Genomic DNA, 19,138 nt, shown 5'->3' on the forward strand with positions numbered 1-19,138 from the left:
TCGATTCCCCAAACACAACGCAGAGTGTTAAATCCACTAATGCTTTCTGCATTACTGTGTTCCTTCCCAGCCGGAATGTGTGGTCTGGGTACAATACCGAAATGGTCCCCAAGCAGGCGTCCTCACTCCTCAGTTCTCTAATTGTTCCTGTTAAGCAGATACAAATAATGAAACTGCAGATGCCTGTGCTGAATCCCAACAGCCGAGGCATCTACCCATATGAAGATGGAGGCCCAAAGTCAGATTAAAAAAAAAAAACCAAACAAACCACCATGGACCGTAAATCTGCCCTCTTTCTATGGCAGCCCAGTGGAGACAGGTAAGAGATGGGTGCCCGTGCTCCTGTCTCAGGTCCCCTTGCAGGACACATGTAGAAGGGGAGGAGGGCCTTTGTCTCAAGTTCACATGGGAAGTGGTACTGCCACAGCTGTATTTTAGAAGCCATTGTTGTAGCAGTGATCCCAGTGGCTTAAAATCACAGTGAAATCATCTTTTTTAAAGGACCCAGATTAAACTAATACCAGAATGCACAGCAACCCAGCGTCTCGGTTTTCCCTGGGTGGCATTAATTATCTTTTGTTGTAGCAAATTGTCTGCCTTGTAAATTGAGCCGAAAGTGTGTCTTCAAGCAGATGCAATGTTTTAATATGCCCACAATGAAACAACTTTTATAACTTCCACGTACTCTGGATCTATTATTCCATCCCCAGTTACGTGCCTGCGGTTCAAACTTGGTGTTGTAGAGGCTTGTTTGTTTGTCATCCTGCACCCTGAACCCTTCTCTATTAAACAGAGGGGAAGCCACTTAAGTGTTTTCTAGGATACAAAGTACCTTTGTTAAATTCACTGGAAAGCATTCCTGGCTGTTCCTGAAACTACAGCACAAAGGATGAGCCCTCCCAGATCCCCTTTTCTTTTCCAGCTCTGGAAGGCATATCTGAAGCAAGGTGCTGGCTGGTTCTTATTTTCATTTTTTGGTAAGCGCCCCCTTGCAGCATTTTTATTAGCTGTGCCTTCAGAGGGATGCTAGCCTGACTCATGCCTCTCTCCCCTTCTCTGTTTTTCCCTAAGCGAGTACTTCCCCCTCACTTCCCTTTCCACCACTTCCTTTGTAGAGAGCATCAGAGCACAGACAGTTTCCAGAGCCTGGGATTGGGGGTGGGGACAGAGCTTGCCACTGAGTCACACGCACGACAACTCCAGTTTAGCATCTACTGAAACTTCCTCTTTCTCAAACTGCTTAAGGATACAAACTAATTAATCCTCGCAGCCCCATAAAACCCTTGTTAAGAAGGTGATCGTTATTGCCTCCATCCCCAGCTCCTCCCCATTTCCTATCACCAGACCTCATTGTAGTGCCAGTCCTGACGACAGCGGCTGACAGCCAGGCTCAGAACTGAAAATTCCCTTCTGGATCCCGATTCTTTCCCCAAATGAACCATTTCAACTCTCTTTCTCTTCCTTGTTTATGCTCCAAATAGGGTAGATTGACGGCCACCGGACCACTGAATTTAAACTAGCATGTGTGTGCATCCGCACCCGTGTATGTTTTGGATTTTCAGTTACACAATTTGTAGGCTCAGTGACTAGAGGAAAAGCAGCAGAGAGACCCTTTCTGTGCAACACACACACACACACACACACACACACAGTCTCTCTCTCACTCTTATCTCTGTGTATGTGGGGGTGGGGGGTGGGATTTGGTGGAGTTTGATCATCTTTGTGAACAATATTTTTTCCCAAGTCGACCAACTGGGTGATGCCAGTCCCTACCAAATTTGAATTGATGACTCAGAATTAAAATTAGCAAGGCAAGAAAATTCCAAATGAGGTGAGAAAGCAGTAGAAATAGTTCCAGATCCCCTAGTACTGAGCCATTCAATATCATTTCTGATGACAGGGACAGAGCTAGGAACATTCAATGTGGGTGTGAGTCTTTTTCATATACGGAGAGTTGGGTAAGTATTTTTAAGGAAAATAATACATGAATCAGGAACAGTGACTTTGGTTTAACCCTCTGCAGGCTGCAGCTATAGAGACAGCAGGCAGTGATGGCTCTTAGTTTTCCTAGAGCTTACCTGTCCTTAAAGCAGTAGTCAGAAATCTACCAAGGTACCAAGGCCCAGTGTTACTTGCAGAGACAAGTAAGGTACAAGAATACCATGTCTTAACAAAAGCAGTGTTGCTAAAGTCATTACATGGAGGGAATCAACCAAATGATTGCTAGAAGGCAAGTTTTGTGGTCCTGCCTTTGCTGTAAATTGACAATGCAAAAAACCCCTCCAAATCCAGCACAGCCTTAATTGAGTCCTTATGGCATTTAGAAATTTGCCGTAATTTTCAGAAATGGCTTAGAATAATTCTAGAAGATACGCCAGGAAGTGCAAAAGGCCCCTTTCCGTCTTTTTATGCGTCTGGTTCGGAGAGCTCCTAGAGATTCTAGAACTGGAAGGAAGGAGATAAGGGCCATCTTGAGAGCCTTATTAATATGTATATTAGCATGATTTGCTTTGTACCTCCATTATAGTTTCCTCAAAAGTTTAAACAGTCAGTCCATTGATGAGATTGGTGCATTTTATTTATCCTCCTTTTCCTAGTCAATAGTGTTTATAGATCCTGAGGTATAGAAATTAACAGGCAATTGGTTTCTGAGTTCGCCCTAAGCCCATGAATATAAAAAGATTTGCCTTTGCAGATTTTTTTTTTTCTTTTTAAGCACCAGAAATGAAGCCCAAAGTAATTTGGTAAGATGTGTTGCTCAGTTTTTATATTGCTACAAAGTTATTTGACTACATTTTAGAGGGGTGGATTCTTGTTTAAAAAAAAAAAAAAACAAACGAAATGTGGATTTTCTTTCTACAGAAACATTGGGAGTTCCCATTTCTATTGATGCTACTTATCTTGGTTCTTTCCAGATTTTTGCAAAGACATAATGTAAAATATAACCGTTCAGAAGGCAAAGATAACATTGTAGGATCTCGAATAGAGCCCCACCTCAGCTAAGAGCTAAATATTGAGGATCATTCAAAGAATTTCAAACAAGAAGCCTGGCTTAGGGGGTCACGTGTCTGTTTAATCTGTCCCCACTGCATGGAGTGCGACACGCAGCACACGCAGGGAATCAGAATCCCACACGAGGTTAATGAAAATGCACTCTGATTTGATGAAATGATTTATGATTTCTGAGCTACTCCTCTATAAAGAAATTTAAAGTGACTGAGAATATGGGGGATTATCTGCTAGAATGCTCTGTGAAGCTAGAAGAAGAAAAGAAGGGAAATATTTGTGAGTTCAAAAAGTCTTTTGACATCTGCTGTTCTCTTTTCTTTCTTTCAGATAGTGCAGAAAATATGGCATTTCTTTCCTCCTGGTTCTAGTCTGCACAAAGCCCCAGTCCCGGGGCCAGGCACACAGTAGGCCCATAGAAGGTAGTGGAGAAATGAGTCTGAGGTATTGTAATATTCCTTCAGGAGCACATTCGTACTGTACTTCTTCTATTTTCCTATGTTAAGCGCCTGCACACACACACACACACACACAGCTCCCCTCTTTGGGGATGGGAATGACTTTTACTCTGTAAAAAGGTTTGGTAGATCAAGGGGTGGGGTGGGAGTACGTGTGTGCAGGGTACCGGACACCTTGCCCGTCTAGGGTCCTGAGTCAAGAGTAGGGCCCAACCTCTGCCACCCGTTGTTCCCACACCTCCTGCCTGTTGCCTGGGCATCAAGAGAGGGGACCTATTACTGGGGGCCAGCTGCCAAAGCCAGGCGGGGTCCAGGGGAGAGGTTAAGTTCCGGGGAGAGGCGGCTATTGATCCGGCGTGGAACGCGAGACAGAGAGCGCAGCAAGACTAAAGGGGGAGCTGTGAGACCAGACATTAACAGCTTTCAGCGCTAATGACGCCCGTGCCAGACGGGCTGAGGGAAAAAAAGGAGACTGGAGCGGCAGCTGGGATTGCTCGCTGCCTGCACCCGGCCAGCTCTCGGGCGAGGAGGAGGAGGAGGCGGCGGAAAGGAGGAAAGGGAGGAAGGAGCGGGGGAGGAGAGGGCGAGGGGGCCAGCGCGGGGCTGGGCAGGGGCAGGGCGGCCTCTCCCCGGTCGCCGCGAGGTGGAGCGCGCCGGCGAGTGGCGGCGTGTCCGGTCCTGCGCCGGCCCGCCCGCGCGTCCCTCTTCCCGCCGTCGGGGCAGCGCGGGGCCAATGAGGAAGTGCTCCCCGGGTCCGTCGCGGCCCGCGCCGCCCCCCTGCCCGCTACTTCCTGCCGGGGGTGGGTGCGGGGGTGCCCTTTCGGCGGACCCCGCCGCCCCAGCTACAGCCGAAGTTCCTGAGCGTCCTGCGCTGTACGCGGATGCCCCCCCCTTTCTTGAAGGGGGCTGTCGCGTTCCCGCAGGCCACAGACCGGGTCCCCAGTGCTTGTAATCAGCATCCAAGGGCCAGGGTCGCAGGTTGGGATTTTGGGCGCCGGACTGCCGGTGGAGCCGGGCAACAGGCACGCCGCGGCGGTTTGAGTCAGACCTGCCCCGGGCGCTGTGTGACCTTGGGCAAAACGCTAACCCTTTCTGGACTTAACAAAGTCAGTTCTCAGGCGGACAGCTGATAGCCCTCCCAAATTTAGGAGTCTGGGCCGGTTAGGATGACCAGTTTGTGGTTTTCTTAAGAAGTTTATTAAAGGTGCGTGTGAGCATTTTTTCTTACTTAGGCCACTTTCCTGGAAAGATTTTTTCACGGTGGGTCTAGAAGGGAAAAGAGATAGAAGTGCTTCTGGACTTTGGACCACGAGGAGGTGGGGTGGGGCTGGTGGGCAGCTGTGTGTAGTCGAGGTTGGGGGGAATGCCTACTCCTACCCACGCCTCCTCAGACGCGGACCCTGGAGCCCAGTCCGCAAAATTGCATGCTAGGGCTCATTTTATTGTTATTAAATTTTGGAGGGGGGTCGTTTGGGCAGGAAGTTTTTTCTGTTCTCACTGCATTCTAAGTTGTAGGTACCTTCGCCCCACCCAAGACCTTGAGGGCGAGCAAAAACTCCATGTGTCCCCCAAGGAAAAGGACCCGAGAGAGGCGGTGCGCCCGGAGGCGTCACCGCCCAGCCACTCGCTTGTGTGTAGCCGCCAGAGCCCGGCCTGGGGGCGGGGTGGAGTGGGTGCAGCTGAGCTCGCGGGCGAAGCCCAGCCCAGAGCCAGGCCCCGATCCGCCCTGGCCGCCTCTCGGCCCAGACCAGAGGTACCCTGAGATGGGAGAGGGGCCCAGCGCCTAGCGCGCCCAGCCATGGAGGCAGGTCATCAAACAGATGAAGTTGGCCGCGGCTTGGGGAGGGACGGGGCGCGGGATGGGGGAGATGTCCACGCGGCTGCGGCCTGGCCTTGTCCCCAGGCCACGGACAGTCCCCCACAACTGCTCTTGTCCTCGCCGGCTGGAGATCAAACGGCTGACAAGGCAGCTGTGTCCTTCCCAGTATAAGGGGCGATTTCAACTCCTGCCCTGGGCGGAGGCACACAAGACGTAGGTGTTGTGGGGGGGGGGCGGGGGCGCCCGTTGCTTCCAGGTTTCAGTAATTGTCAGGGGGGCGAAGGGGACTGGGGGACCTGATATCTCTTCTTCAGCGATTTTTGGCCACGCCCACTTCTGGGTCAGCCGGTGCAAGTCCCTCTCCCACGCGGAGCCCTGTCCCCTTACCCCCACGCTTCCACAGACTGGGGGGTGGGACCCGTGTTTGACCCCACGGAGTTAATGGGGGGAGCGAAAAGACTCAGATGAATATTCCTTTCGGAATGGGACTCACACAAGGTCTCATGTTCCCTCTCCCCCGATTGTGCTCTAAATTCTTTACTTCTCTCAGTGTCTTTTATTTTGTCCACTTGGCTGGCTTTCCCAGAGTTTGTAATATCAAGATTTCTATGGAGACACTTTTTGGAAGTTTAACCCCGACCCCCCAATAAAACAAAAGTAAAACCAACCAAGTTACTTCTCCAGCGAGGTGAAACAAGCTGACCATCGCCCCCAGTTCCCGTGTCGACCCCAATCCTTTTACACAGTCCCTCCCCCTTTCAATCCAGAAGAGATTTTGGATGGGTGGGTGGGGACTAGCTTTGATTCAACTTACTTCCACGCACTCAGCTCTCCTCCTCCCTTCTCAGGGGGTCCTGCTCCCAGGAGGGGAGGAGGGATGAAGCGAATTTTCTTTTATTTAAAAATATCCTCCTCCCCCTCCCCTTTTGCGCTGCCAGTGCACGGGGAGAAGAGGAGCGCACAAAAACGCTGTTTGCACGTGTGGCCGGCCTGGACTGCGGGTGTGCGCACGGGCGAGTGTGCGTGTGTGTGTGTGTGTGTGTGCGCGCGCGCGCGCGTGTCTCTGTGTGTGCTTTCTTGTTCTCTTACAGGGTACAATGTTAAAAAGCCACCGCTAGTCGCCCCCAGTGCTCCGACTCTCTGGGTCTTTTTGTCTCTAGTGCAGATTAAACGTCACGTCCGCACTTGAACTTGAATTTTATCCCATTGTACAGAGGCAGCCCCAGCCATAGAGAGACCGAGAGCTCCCAGAGAACCCGGACTCCGCCATCTTCACGTTGCAATCTATAGCTCCCAGTCCGCGCCCGCACCGACCCAGGCGCACTGGGCGAGCCGCCCCTCAGCCCCGCTCCCCCCGGGCCCGCGGCGCCAGGGGAGCGCTGGGGAGCGCTCGCGGGGACCCGGCAGCTTCTCCGGCCGGCGCCAGCCTGCCAGGTGAACTGGGAAGGAGCCGCTCCTGGAGTCCCCCCAGAGCCTCGGAAGGGTCAGTCTCCGAGAAAAAACAGGCAGCCCGCAGAAAGCCCAGAAACAACCGAACCGGGGCAGTTTTACATTGCTTTGGGTTTTTTGAGGGGGCGGGGTGAAGGGGTACAAGACAAGTCCCCAAGTTTTCTTTGCTTTTTTTTCTTTTTCTTCTTTTATTATTTTTTTATTTGTTTGCATTTTTATCTCCCCCACCCCCCCTCCTGGTAGAAGTGCGCTTTCCACCTACCAGACCCTGAAAGAAAGTGTCAGGAGCCGGTGCAAAATCCGGTTAAGTTCAAGAAGACATTTGGAAGTCCAGGAGGCCAAGCAGTTTGAAGAAGTGTAAGCGATTTTTTTCCTTCAAAAGAATATATTTTTAAAGAAACCAGCCAGCTCGCGGCAAGCAACAGCAGATTTTTTTTTTTTTGCCTCTTTCTCCTATTTTAGATCGAGAGATTTTTCTTTCCTTTTTTTCTTCTCTTTTTCTTTTTGCAAAACAAAGCAAAAGACAGCATAGAAGAAAGAGCAAAATACAGAAGAAGAGGAGGAAGAGAGGGCAAGAGAGGAAGGGGAAAAAAAAAAAAAACAAAACACCAACCGGGGCAGAGGAGGAGGCGAGGAGGCGCGGCGGCGGCGGCGGCAGCGGCAGCGGCAGCGGCGGCGGCGGCGGCGGCGGCGGCGGCGGCGGCTCGGACCCCCTCCCCCGGCTACCCCCATCAGTGCAGCTCTCCGGGCGATGCCAGAATAGATGCCGGGGCAATGTCCCGCCGCAAACAGGGCAACCCGCAGCACTTGTCCCAGAGGGAGCTCATCACCCGTAAGTGTCTGCGGCGTGCGCGCCAGGGGCCGGAGGATGGGGCTCCGGGTGCCCGGGGCTGGGTACACAGGGCCGGGCCGAGCGCCGGGGCCGCCCGCGGGCTTGCAGAGGCAGCCGCGGCGGCCCAGAGCATGGTGGGGGGGCGGGGGGGCATAGGAAAGTTTCTTTGAAGCCCTTGGAGTCGGAGCGCTGTGCAGTCAGACGCGCCTCGGGCTCGAGGGCCTGCGAAGCGGGCTCCGGGCCGGGGAGGGGGCGCGAAGGCTGGAGGAGGTGTGTGTGCACGCGGAGCCTGGCTGGACGCTCGCCCCTCCGAGCGGCGTGTGTGGCGGCGGCGGCGCTGGTGGCGGGGTTTGGAGAGGAGGGGGAGGGGGCTGGGGGAGCGGAGGGGGAGGGGGGAGCCGGGAAGTGGGGAAAAGTTGGCGAGCGCGTGGGTCCGCGCTGACGGCGCGGGCGGAGGAGAGCGGGGTGCGCTTGGGCCTAGGGGAGACGCAGGGCGAGGGGCGGCTGCGGGCTCCGAGTCCTCGGTCGCTGCACCCGGCGGGGCAGGGCGCCGGCCACGCCGGTCCTAGGATTCCTCCAGCGCCTTTCTCTCCCTCCTCTTGCTATTTGCAAAAGAATCCAGCTGCGCGGCTGTTTGCTGGGCTCATGCCCCCCCCCCCATTTCCCCACCTCCGTCTGTCTCCTGGGATGATCTTGTCTTCTATCCCCCATTCCAAAAAAAAAAAAAAAAAAAGAAAGAAGAAAGAAAAAAAAAGAGGAAAAAAAAAAGGTGGATTGGGGGGTTCGTGAAAAAGCCCCGCCATGGGGGAAAAAGAAGGATTGTCAGCTAGGATGAAGAAGACAGGGATGTGCTTGTAAAATAGGGGGAAAGAATAAAAAGAACAAAAAAAGAAAGGGGGGGGGAAGAAAAGGAGAAGAGACCTATCAATCTCTTACCCATCTTTCTATCTCAGTATCTTTCATCTTCCTTCTCTAAATAAACAAGGCAGGTCGCAGTGGAAATCCACCCGTCGAAATCGTGTGGATTTCAAGCAAGTGGCCGGGCAGGCAAAGTCAGGCAGCGGGTCAGAGACTCAGCAGCTTCCAGCGCCCCAGTTGGGTTTATTTAGAGAAGGGAAAAAGCGAGCGCGAGCGGGCCAGGTACGGTGTTTGCAGGGGAGCTCGCCCCGAGTACCCGCGCAGTTGCACGCGAAGGTCGGCTCGCAGCGCTCCCTGCCCGGCGCACGGAGCCCGCGGGGCTGCTGCTTCGCGGCGCACGAACATCTCCCGAACATCTCCCCGCGGTCCTTTCTCTAGGTCGCCGTTGCCTTTTTTTTTTTTTTTTTTTTTTGATTGCAATAGAAATAAAACGTTCTCTGAGTGCCATCGAGACCGTGGGCAGGTTGTGTTCCTGCAATCCTCGGAGCACCTCGTCGGGCTGAGGCTGGGGCCGGGCAGCCCTTGCGGAGCTGGAGAGGGCTGCGCGTCCAGCCGCAGCCGAGGACTGGCTGTGGGGCGGCCGAGAGCCGAATATTTATGTTATATTTTAAAAAATTTAAATAAATAAATAAATATATAAAAGGGGCTCTCCCCTCCCCTGAACACCCAGCACAGGAGCCATCTGCTCGGAGCATTTGCTGCTGCCACCTCTCCTTTGTTACAGCACATACATTAGTAAGAATTTGTGGATTTATTATTGTTTTTTGGGGCAGGGAATAGATTTTAAAGTGGGGTTTGCCTTGGGAGAGGGATTCGGTTTTGGAGGGAGGGAACAGAACTTCTCTTTTATTTTTCACTATTGTAACATCAAAGAAGACTCACTGGTTGCATTTTAAACAAAATGTTTTACAACCAGATTTGAGCCTGGCTTGATCAAGGTCCTTCTGGCCAGTTGACATTTCGTCCTTTACCTAGCCAAAACCATTGCTTATTCCTCGGACCCCCCTCCCCCCTTGGGTGGTGTACTGGTTGTTACAATGTATGTATTTGCAGAGGTTAATTTCTCTAGGAGGCAATTTGCCCCTAGTAGCCTCTGTATAATTGCCAGGGTTGTTTTTGAGGAGGGGGAGGTTGGGGGGGGGTTGGGGAAGGGGGAGTCGTCAGGGCTCCATTGCCAAGCTGGAAGCATCGAAAGGAGCCAGGAGTGTTTTGCAGTTGTGTGTAAGGGGGGAAGAAGCAGGTAGGTTTGCTTTGCTTTTGCTCTGTTCCCCTCTGGCATTCCTGGGACATCAAGAGAAAGCCCTGGCCAGAAGGACTGGTGGCAGCTGGTCGTGGGGGACAAGGCGTGCCTGCTGGTGCAACATCCTTCCATCCTTCATTTGTTTCCCTTCTCTCTCAGCCTTGCAACGGGGAAAATGCCGCTGCCACTGGAGCTGGGGGGGGGGGGGGAGGGAGAAGAAAGAGGCAAAGGAGAAGAGGTGAGGAGGAAGAGGAGGAGGAGGAGACAGGGGCAGAGGATATCTTGCCTGCCTTTCAGGGGCACATGGAGCCCAGGGCATGTGCAGGGGGTCAGGCAGAGAGAGTGGTCCAACCAGTTTTCAGACAAGGCTATTTATTATCAAAAAGCAGCTGGCTTCTCTGTTTGTCCTGTGTCACCCTGGAGGTGGGAGTGCAGGCAGGAGAATGGCAAGAATTGGATGCAGTTGAGGCTGCATGGCCTGTGGAAGTGCCTCTCCACAGTGATGCCGGAGTCCTGGGTTTGGGGTGCTCTGGAGCCCTGGCCAGCAGAACCAGCGCTGTCATAGCCCTTACCCCGGAGGGTTCACATTCTAGATTTTAAAATTACCCAAAATGTGCAGCTTCCGTGGGGTGGCTGCCCCTGGTTCTTTAGAGACAATGTAACTTAGGATGACTGCTGGTCTGGGAGACATGAAGAGTACACAAACAGCAAATGATCTTGGGGTGGGGGGCATTGCAGAAGAGATCTGTAGTGAGCCTTGTTAAATGTACAGACAGGGCCCGAGAGAAGAGAAGTGAAGTATAAAACAGGGTGGGGGACAGCTGGGGATGAAAACCTGGGCTTCTGGTTTGCTTCAAAATGTTTGACCCAGATGGATATGGCTTTTAGAAGCGGAGGACGACAGACATAGCTATTAATAAAAACAAACACAAAACAACAGTGACAATAGTGAGGAGGGAAGAAGAGGGGCAATGGCTGACCAGGCAGAGGGAGGGCTGTGAGCCCTGTGCCAGACAGGGAGGTTAGGGGAAATTGAAATGGAGTTGGGTCCACGAAGGTGCTCTAAGGCTTTCCGAAGAGTGAGATGTTCCTGGTAAATGATACAGCCCTAGTGAAGGTGATTTTTGTCAACAACCTACCAACAGGTTTCCTTGGAAGGTCAGTAATTTTCTGTATGATTCCCAATTTTGCAAAAAACAACTAGAGACCCAAGGCTTGACACGGAAGTTAGGCTAACTGTTAATTTCACAATTGCCTCTTAAACTGGGTTTTGCTCTAGCTGTGTGTTTTGGAGGTGGCTGGGTTCACAACGACCTTAACTCTCTGGGGTATAGTGTATTTCCAGTTGTCCACAATCTTTCAAGATTGGGCCTCTGATGAATTTCATAAGAGGAGGGTCCTCTTTTTTGTGGGGGGGGGGATAGTTGGCAGGGGAAGGGGGAGTGAAGTTGGTCTCCCTTCTGCACAGAAGGGAACCCCATATCATTAGAAGTGTGATATAAGTCAGCTGCTCTGATTCCACGGGAGAATAAAAATGTGTTCATCAAAGGTGTTATGCCAGGCTGATTTTATTCATTTGTAATTCACACCTGAGAGAAAACAGCCGTGAGCGTATTTTAACAACCCTTAATATTTTTAAAGGGTATTCTTTCCCTCCCTGAATATTATGTACATATGCATATTTCTTTCTTTGAGGGTGGGAGCTTGCTATCTGCCTGTGCTTTGGCCTTGATGATTTTTGTGTGGCCTTTAGAGTATTTCGTACAAGAAAACGAGTCATTGCTCAAGTGCTAGAGTGAATGCAGTTGCTTTGGTGAAGCCGGCCTTAGGAACGTGGAGGGAGCCTGAGGTCAGCTGGCTGGGTGTGGCTGTCTGCTGACCACAGTGCAGGACTCCACGGGTCTCCCCGACCGGAGAGAAAGGCCAGCTTTGGGTGCATCTGACAGTAATTAGCGGTGTGTCTCAGGTGAGATGGAAGCACACGGAACAGTTCGTTTACAGATAGCAGCTTCCGACTGCAGAGAGCACCAGTTTCTAGCGCCTTATCAGTCTCGAGCTCCTGGCGCTGTCTTTTAGCTTAGAACATGTCTTGCACCAGGCCTTCCCTTCTTCCTTCTCATCTCCTTCCTTGATCGCTTTGCATTCTCTGTTGCTTGTTGTGATAAAATACTTTCCAAAATAAACTTTGAGTTGAATTGGCTTTTCGTTGATGGCAAGCCTGAAGCGCCGAGCTGCGCCTGGTGCCACTTGGCAGCTAGGGGGAGCTCGGTGCCCGTGTCATGGCTTGGCGCCGTCGCTACAATGGGCCAGGAACGGGCTTCCACCAGCAGCCCAGGCAGTTTGCCTTGCTGCAAAATGTCTTAAGTGTGAAGTTGTAATATTGATTTTCCTGCGGAGATTCGAGCAGGACAAAATGAGAATAAAGTTTGAGAAATCTATTTTCAAGCTATTGGCATTGATTTATAAGCCCTCACTAGGCAGATGGGAGTATTTTTCTTTTTTTCCTCTTTTTTTTTTTTTTAAACAATTAAAATGATAAGTTTTGAATGGGTGCATTTTTCCCTATGAGTCTGTGGTCTTGACTTTCTGAAAATCCCATCAGACTGTTCAGGCATTCACGATGGAATGAAGGGATCTGGGAAGAGCATACATCATTTTGTCCATTTCTGTGTTGCATGTCACAGACCCAGGGAACGGTCGAGAATTGCTGCTTTTGGGAGTCATGCTCCTAAAACAGCTTGATGAATGGAAATCCTTTTAGCTCAGGTTTTATAACACTTGGATTCTCAATTCCATTTATTAGGTAATGTTCCCACTGTACTAAGGGAAATAGCACCATTCCCCAAAGATATCAAATGCCAACTCAAATAACGTGTAAAACTTTGTTTGGAAGGAGTATGGGCTTGCTAGACCCAGCGTCGCTAATACCTTTCACCCTGAACAGTGCCCTTAATGGATGGCTTTTAATGAGACTCTTTTTCTCCTAAACATGTAATTTAGTGCTGGGGAATATGTGTGCTTTTGATCACGGGATTTCTGGATCTATAATGTCTTCTCCAAGTTCAAGAAATAGGCAGACAGCACAGTTAACCTCGAGTCTTATGGCTGAGTTCAATATATGGGCAGAAGAGGTTGCCCTGAGACAGGAAAGAGTGCTTTATTCTAACCTGAAAGAGAAATAAATTAGGTCAGACAAAAGCCTAGTGCTGTCATCAGCTGAGAAAGAGCCTTCACTCTCCCGTACAGAGGGCCGGCAATTTATCTGATGATTTCTCTACTTCATTTAATGTTTGAATTGAGCCAGTTGTAAGCATATCGCGGCAGCGAGCTCATTTGACAACTCAGGAGATGAAGCGGCACGGTCACCTCGCAGCCTTGGGCTGGGCAGTGGCCTTTGGCCTGTAGAAAACCGTTAAAAGAATTCACTTTAGAAATCCCCAGCCCTTTGCCTTGGAACCTGGGAGAGTGTTCACAAGCTGTAACTAAACATGGACTGCAGATATGACGATGCTTGATAAAAACAGTACATGTGGGGAGGGTAGAGATGGGGTTCTTGACCTTTGGAGGCTGCCTCCTGCCTCCCCTGTGGCTTGAGGAAGGCCCCCCTGGCTGTCCGGTTGGGGCCTGTCTTTAGCCGAAGCTCTCCAAGGACTTGGGACTCCAGGTTTGGTGCTGGGGTCCCATTTGGGAAGACAAGGGAAAAGAAATGCTCTCTGGGGCCTGCACCCAGCACCACAGAGTCAAGTGACTACTGCTGGCCGAGCATCCCTCTTTGAAGGTGGTGTTTGCTGTAGGCACACTGATGGTTTTTTTTTTTTTTAACGGGGAGAGAACCGAGGATGAATGTCTGTCATCAAGCTGCTCTGCGTATGGCTTTGTCACTTCTTTATTTACTCCCATGACGGGGTCTGGAGTCCTCGGTGTTCTGCCGCTTCTACCCCTCACCCCGCTCCCCACTCCGTGTACCTCTCTTCTTTCCCAGGGAGCCAGATGCTGCTGAGACCTGCTCAGGTCCATGTCCCCGTTTCTCTACTCCTCCCCGAGAAAAGCTGTTTGTTGACTGCCTCTCTGGAGCCGTAGTCTCCCCAAAGGCCTGCATACAGAGAGCCAACAGCAGGCAATTTGGAGACCCATGGAAGCAGAGGGACATGCTCTTTCACACTTCTGGCATATTCTGCATGAACCAGTGTGTGTGTGGGGGGGCAGTGCACGGGGAGAAGGGAACAGCATCGTTTTTTACTGGCAAGAGGGTCACCAGATCGAGCTTTGATTAATGGTGCTACATTCACTGGGACTTTTCGTCCGGCGTTTTGACATATGCAAGTCTTTTGTGTAGTTGCTGAAATTGAAGAAATTCATTCTTTATTTCTTCTTCCAAGAGAGCTGATAATCTGCTTGGGTGTTGAATTAGCCAGCCTGAGCTATTTTAACTATAATGAAATCCCAGGCCACACAAAATTAAGTAACTTCAGTGTAAAAAAAAAATGCCTCTGTTGCATACAACTTTTTTATGACCCCCTTCCACTGAAATAGAAATACATTTGCGGATGTTCCGATGAGCTCTCTGCTAAAACAATGTATAAAAATGACTCAAGAAAGTTGAATGCCGATGTTATTGTGATGAACGTGTGCTTCAGAAGTGGGTGTGCTGCTAGGATTTTTTTTTTTTAAATGAGGTCATGTTTAAATTTCTACCTTGGACAGGAGATATTGAAATGGCTTGTGTCCTTGCTATTTTGTTGCAGGCCTTGGAGAATGTCCTGCAGCGAAAGGCTTGCAGTCCGGTGTCCTGTATGGAGGGTCCTTTTTTCTCTTTCCGCTTAGCACCTTTGAAAAAAGCACAGCATTAAATAAAACAAATCTCTTCATTTGGCCTCAAAGAGTGCTTTTATATTCCGTCATTATGAGCCCTGTTGTGCCTCTGAAGATTTAAGGCATTTGCAGCTTTGTGGACTCTTCTGAACATGCTTGGGAGGGTTTCTATAGTGGTAAATCTTTTTTTCTTTTAAAGAAACTATTTTATTTATCAAAACATAGGTCACTCTATTCTTTGGTATTGTGGACTTGGCTTTTTATTAGTAGCCTCTTAGTAATGGACAGGATCTGTGAAGGCACCTGAACGCTGCTTTCCTTATTCATTTGGCCTTTTTCCCCCTGCTTTTGAATGGGTAAGAACAGGCCCCGTGAGCTCAGTTTTTGGAGTTCAAGAGAAGTAGATGAGGTGTGGGGAAGGGAAGGTTGGACAGTCCATGGCTAGAGTCAGTGTGTTCCTAGGAGCTGTTTTTAATATGTCAAAGTATCCTGAAACCAGGCTGGGGGCTGTAGGGTAACAAGTATACATGGGGTTCTTTCTCCCACGGGGATACTTTCCCATCCAGAGTCTGCCACCGGGCTATGTGACTGAGGTTCTTCTTGTATCCCACACCACCTCCCGCAGATCAGGAATCCCCACCTTCCTGGAATGCAGGCTAGGCTCAGGCCTTCTCCTGCAGGCCTCCTCAGCCTGACCCTCGGTCATTTCCATCGGTTGCCGACAAGGTCGTGCACCCCCAGTCTTTTCCCTGCCTTTCACCCGGATTCCAGAAATCTGGACAATTTCATTTGAGGGTTGTGCTGTGTTTGGCCTGGAGCAGACAGGGCCTCGTGGGCGTGGGGGCGGGGGGGGGTGGCTCCGGCATGCACCTTTCTTTCCAGGCGATCTGAGGGTGGTAGGGAGGAGGCCTTTGGAGGGTGTCAGGGGTGTGTGGGGCCTGGGCCAGCAGCTCTGAGACCCCTGGCCTGGCTGCACTGCTCAGCTGTCCTCCGGACAGGGCAGGTGGTCAGGGGAGGGAGTTCATCTGCACGATGTGGCCTGCTTCCATCCTCCAGGCTGTGTCCTCCCAGGGCCGGTGGCGGCCCTAGGCCTTGATGGCTGCAGGAATTTGGTGGCCAAATGGGGTTGGGCCCTGGACAGGAGCTCCCACCCTCAGAGGCGTTCTAATCCCTCCTGACCCTGTGAGGACATTCCTCCTGATGCATGCCTGGCTGGGCCGACCGGCTGCTCTTATCTGTGCCGCCTCTGCCGGGCACTTCATTATTCCCAATGTTCGGAGAACTTCATAAAACCTCTTGTCGTGCCTTTAAGCGTCATCTAGTCATAGATTATTTTCTCCACCAAGAATTGATTCCTTCTCTCTCCCATCTACCCGTCTCCCTCCGCCCCTCCCCAGGGTTGTTATTTTCTCTTGGATCCAATAAATTAAAAATTGATGGCAGCTCAGAAAGTGTTGCGCTCCGTCGAGAGTGCGTGTTGGTGGTGGTTCAGTGTCGCCGGGAGTCTCAGCCCCTCCCGGAATGTTCGCGGGGAGGAGAATGAAAAGATCCCTTGGCAGATTACCGGTGAGCGTGAGCTTGCTGGCCACGGCTCCGTCTTCGTAGGAAGCAGGTGTAAAGTCTCCAGTCGGATGCAGAGCTCTGGCGGAGGGATGCTGAGCATTTCTTGTAAACATGCGTACACATCAGGATGGCGGCTGTGACGTTGGTGGCACACGATTTTAAGAGCCTGGCACCCCTCCCCCCACACCCTTCTACCCATGCCCCCCCCATCACTGAAACAATAATTCTTCCTATGTTTCTTCTGGACTGTAGCCTAGCCGTTAGAAATTTGGATCTGAATCAGTGCAGGGTAAGGGGGCCATGGGCCTGTGTCCTCTGGGTGCAGCAGTGCACACGCACTGTGCTTGGTGGGTAGCAGGCAGTTGGCCCCTCGGCTGGAATTCCCCAAAAGGCAGGTGCAGGGGCAGTTGTTGCAGATGGACCAGGCGGGGGGGGGGGGCCTTGGAGCCCTGCGTGTGGGGGAAATCTCTGGCCAGGTAAGGCCATGCTAAGCCCTTGCAGCTGCTGGGGGCCTGTTGGCTGCTTGGCTGGGTCGGTGTTAATGATGTCTTTCCATTTCTGTCTTCTGCCCCAAATTCCTTCCCAGCGGAGCTCGGGCATGGGGGAGTTTGACTTCGGATCGAGTGCTTCCCCATCTACTTAGCAACAAATATCCATTATTATTTGTGAACCCTGATTTCATTGCTTCTAAATGCATGTATCAGCTGGGAGGAGGTGTAGCCTCGTAAATAAAATGTGCTTTTGTTGTAAAAGAAAATTAACTCTGTGTGTGTTTGTGTGTGAGAGAGAGAGACCGTGTATTTGTCCATGAGCCTTAGGATTTCGCATTTCAGAGCCCACCCCGACGTGTCAGCGTACATTTGAGCAAGGTGCCTGCTGCATCCATTCATTTTTCCTCTTGATGAGTCCAACGTTTTAGCAACCCCTCACTTTATTCGGCTCATAATAGCGAGAGCAGCAATATTTCCCAGCGCTGCCTGACACTTGGGGACTTTCTCACGAAAGCAGAAATCATCTTGGGGGAAAGACCGCGTCTTTGCGTCTTTATTTAAGGCCCGAGTTTGCCGGACGGGACAGCCTGAGGGGCTGGTTTGTTGGGTCTGGGGATTCAAAAAACTGTTTTTGTTATGTGTCTTTTCTCTTTCCTGGTGCATTCTAAGTTCTGGGTGGCGGTCTGGGCGCTCTGGCTTTCCCAGCAGAGGCCTGGTTCTCCAAGCTGTGTGGGGCCGTGAGGCTCCGGATGCCCGCAGGACAGGAAAAGGAGGGTGCGGGGAGGGCCAGACACAGCCTGCTTTGCCCTTCTCAGAGCTGGGCCAGGGGGCTCTTTCTCTTTTTATTTCTTCCATTATCGATATGGTTCTAAGAAGGGCCGTGCACACGCGCACACACACGCACCCCACACACCCAGCTCAGTATCCGCCTGCCAGCGGAAATGAAACCACAGCCCGTCTTTGGGGGTGTCTCCAAAGGCCATGAGCATGAGCCCTAAGGCTCAACAAGTCGTCCTGGTCGACACGCTGTGTGTGACCCAAAACTTGACAGTGGAGGGGTTCTCATGCTGCCTCTGCTGCCTGAACTTTGGGGGTGACGTTGTTGCCACCTTCCTGGGAAGTACCTCACTCGGCCGATGAAGCACAGAGCCCCCCTTATCCCCCGCCCCAGGAGGGGAGAGAGGAAACCCCATTCTTGCAGTAGGGTGAACACCCCTCCTGCTGTCGTCTTGAGTTTTACTTTCAACACTGACGGTGGGAGGGAAGATTTGTTTGTTTGTTTCTTTTGCCCCTGGATTCCCTTCAAGGCAGCGAGCTGGGTCCAGGGTCCTGGGTCCAGAAGGTCAGGTTCAGGGCCATCTGTGGGACTGGGGCAGGGCCTGGCTGCTCAGGGGGGCTTGGCTGCCAGGGGGCCAGGGCAGGACTCACAGCTGTAGCACAGCGAATGGATACTTTCAGACGCAGTGACTGCTGCAGGAGGAAAGTGAAAAGGCAGAGAGAGCCAAATAAAGGAAAGAATACCAGATGTTTTTTTAAAAAAAAAGGAAAAAAGAAAAGAAAAAAGAAAAAGAAAAAAAAAAGTGCTGGTACCAAGTCCTCAGCAAAAGGTAGAATACAGAGAGGCAGGAATGCCTGCGAACAGACTTATATGACCTTTGCTAATTTTTTAAGTAGTTTCCGTTTCTTTTGAATGAGAAGATCGAATTGAAATTATGTAGCTTAAAGCCTCCTAACAGAGAGGAGGTCCTCCCGGCTTCCTAGAACTCCTCCCAGGGGAGACGACAGACAGGCAGGGCTGAAAAAGTTAATGAAAAGCAAAACAAAACAAGGACGAGAAAGATTAAATGATTAAGCGGCAGGAAGCACCTCCCCATCCCCAGCAAGAATGGTCACACTGGAAGTGTGGTGGCCTCAGGGATGGAGAGGAGCTCCAGGCCTGTGGGCAAGTGGCATTTGGGCCGGGTACCGTCACCCTTCCCACCGCAGAGCTTGCCCCTGCTCCTTCTGAGGTCTGTTTCATTTTGTCCTTTTTTGCTTTTCAGCTCATTTCCTTTGTGCCTCTCTCCTTTTTTTTTTTTTTTTAACAAAACAATATTTTGACATCCTCCTCCCATCTATTAGAGTTCCCGCTCTAGAAATGGCGCACAATACATCCTTATATTTCTAAAGAACTGTTTTCACAGCCCTCTCCTTTGGCTCTGAAATTATGTATATGTAATTGGTAATTAAAGGTGCAAGCTTTTCAATATAAACAGTATTGCTCAATGTTAGATCATTAAAGGGAAAAGAAGCACCGAATAATTACCTTTTCCATTCTGACAAACCGTTCACAGGAATCTGGTACCCCCTACAACCACCGTTCGGCGTGAGGGCTGTGATTACATTTCAGCCATACCAAAGCATCTTTTCATAAAATAAATTGGTAAATTAATTATGTAGCATTGTCTTCCAACTCTGTTTTAAGTAAACTCCCGATTTCTTTTTTTGAAGTGTAATTAATGATTCCCGGGGCTGGCTTGGTGAAAACGGTTTCTCTTACCTTATAGGTTA

At 50.9% G+C, this 19,138-nt stretch overlaps 1 protein-coding gene across 4 annotated transcripts in view; it reads left to right on the top strand.

Annotated features, from left to right (window-relative positions):
• The first annotated feature begins 7,461 nt into the window (after positions 1-7,461).
• The window catches only part of BCL11B (BAF chromatin remodeling complex subunit BCL11B), a 93,738-nt gene continuing 82,061 nt past the window's right edge, over positions 7,462-19,138 (top strand). For all 4 annotated transcript variants that reach the window (XM_044230565.1, XM_044230567.1, XM_044230566.1 and 1 more), the window contains exon 1: positions 7,462-7,564. In XM_044230565.1, coding sequence (XP_044086500.1) covers positions 7,507-7,564 — 58 coding nt within the window. In that variant the 5' untranslated portion in view covers positions 7,462-7,506. The remainder of the gene's footprint in view (positions 7,565-19,138) is intronic.

Source organism: Neovison vison, chromosome 13 (assembly GCF_020171115.1).
Source record: "Neovison vison isolate M4711 chromosome 13, ASM_NN_V1, whole genome shotgun sequence".
NCBI lineage: Eukaryota > Metazoa > Chordata > Mammalia > Carnivora > Mustelidae > Neogale > Neogale vison.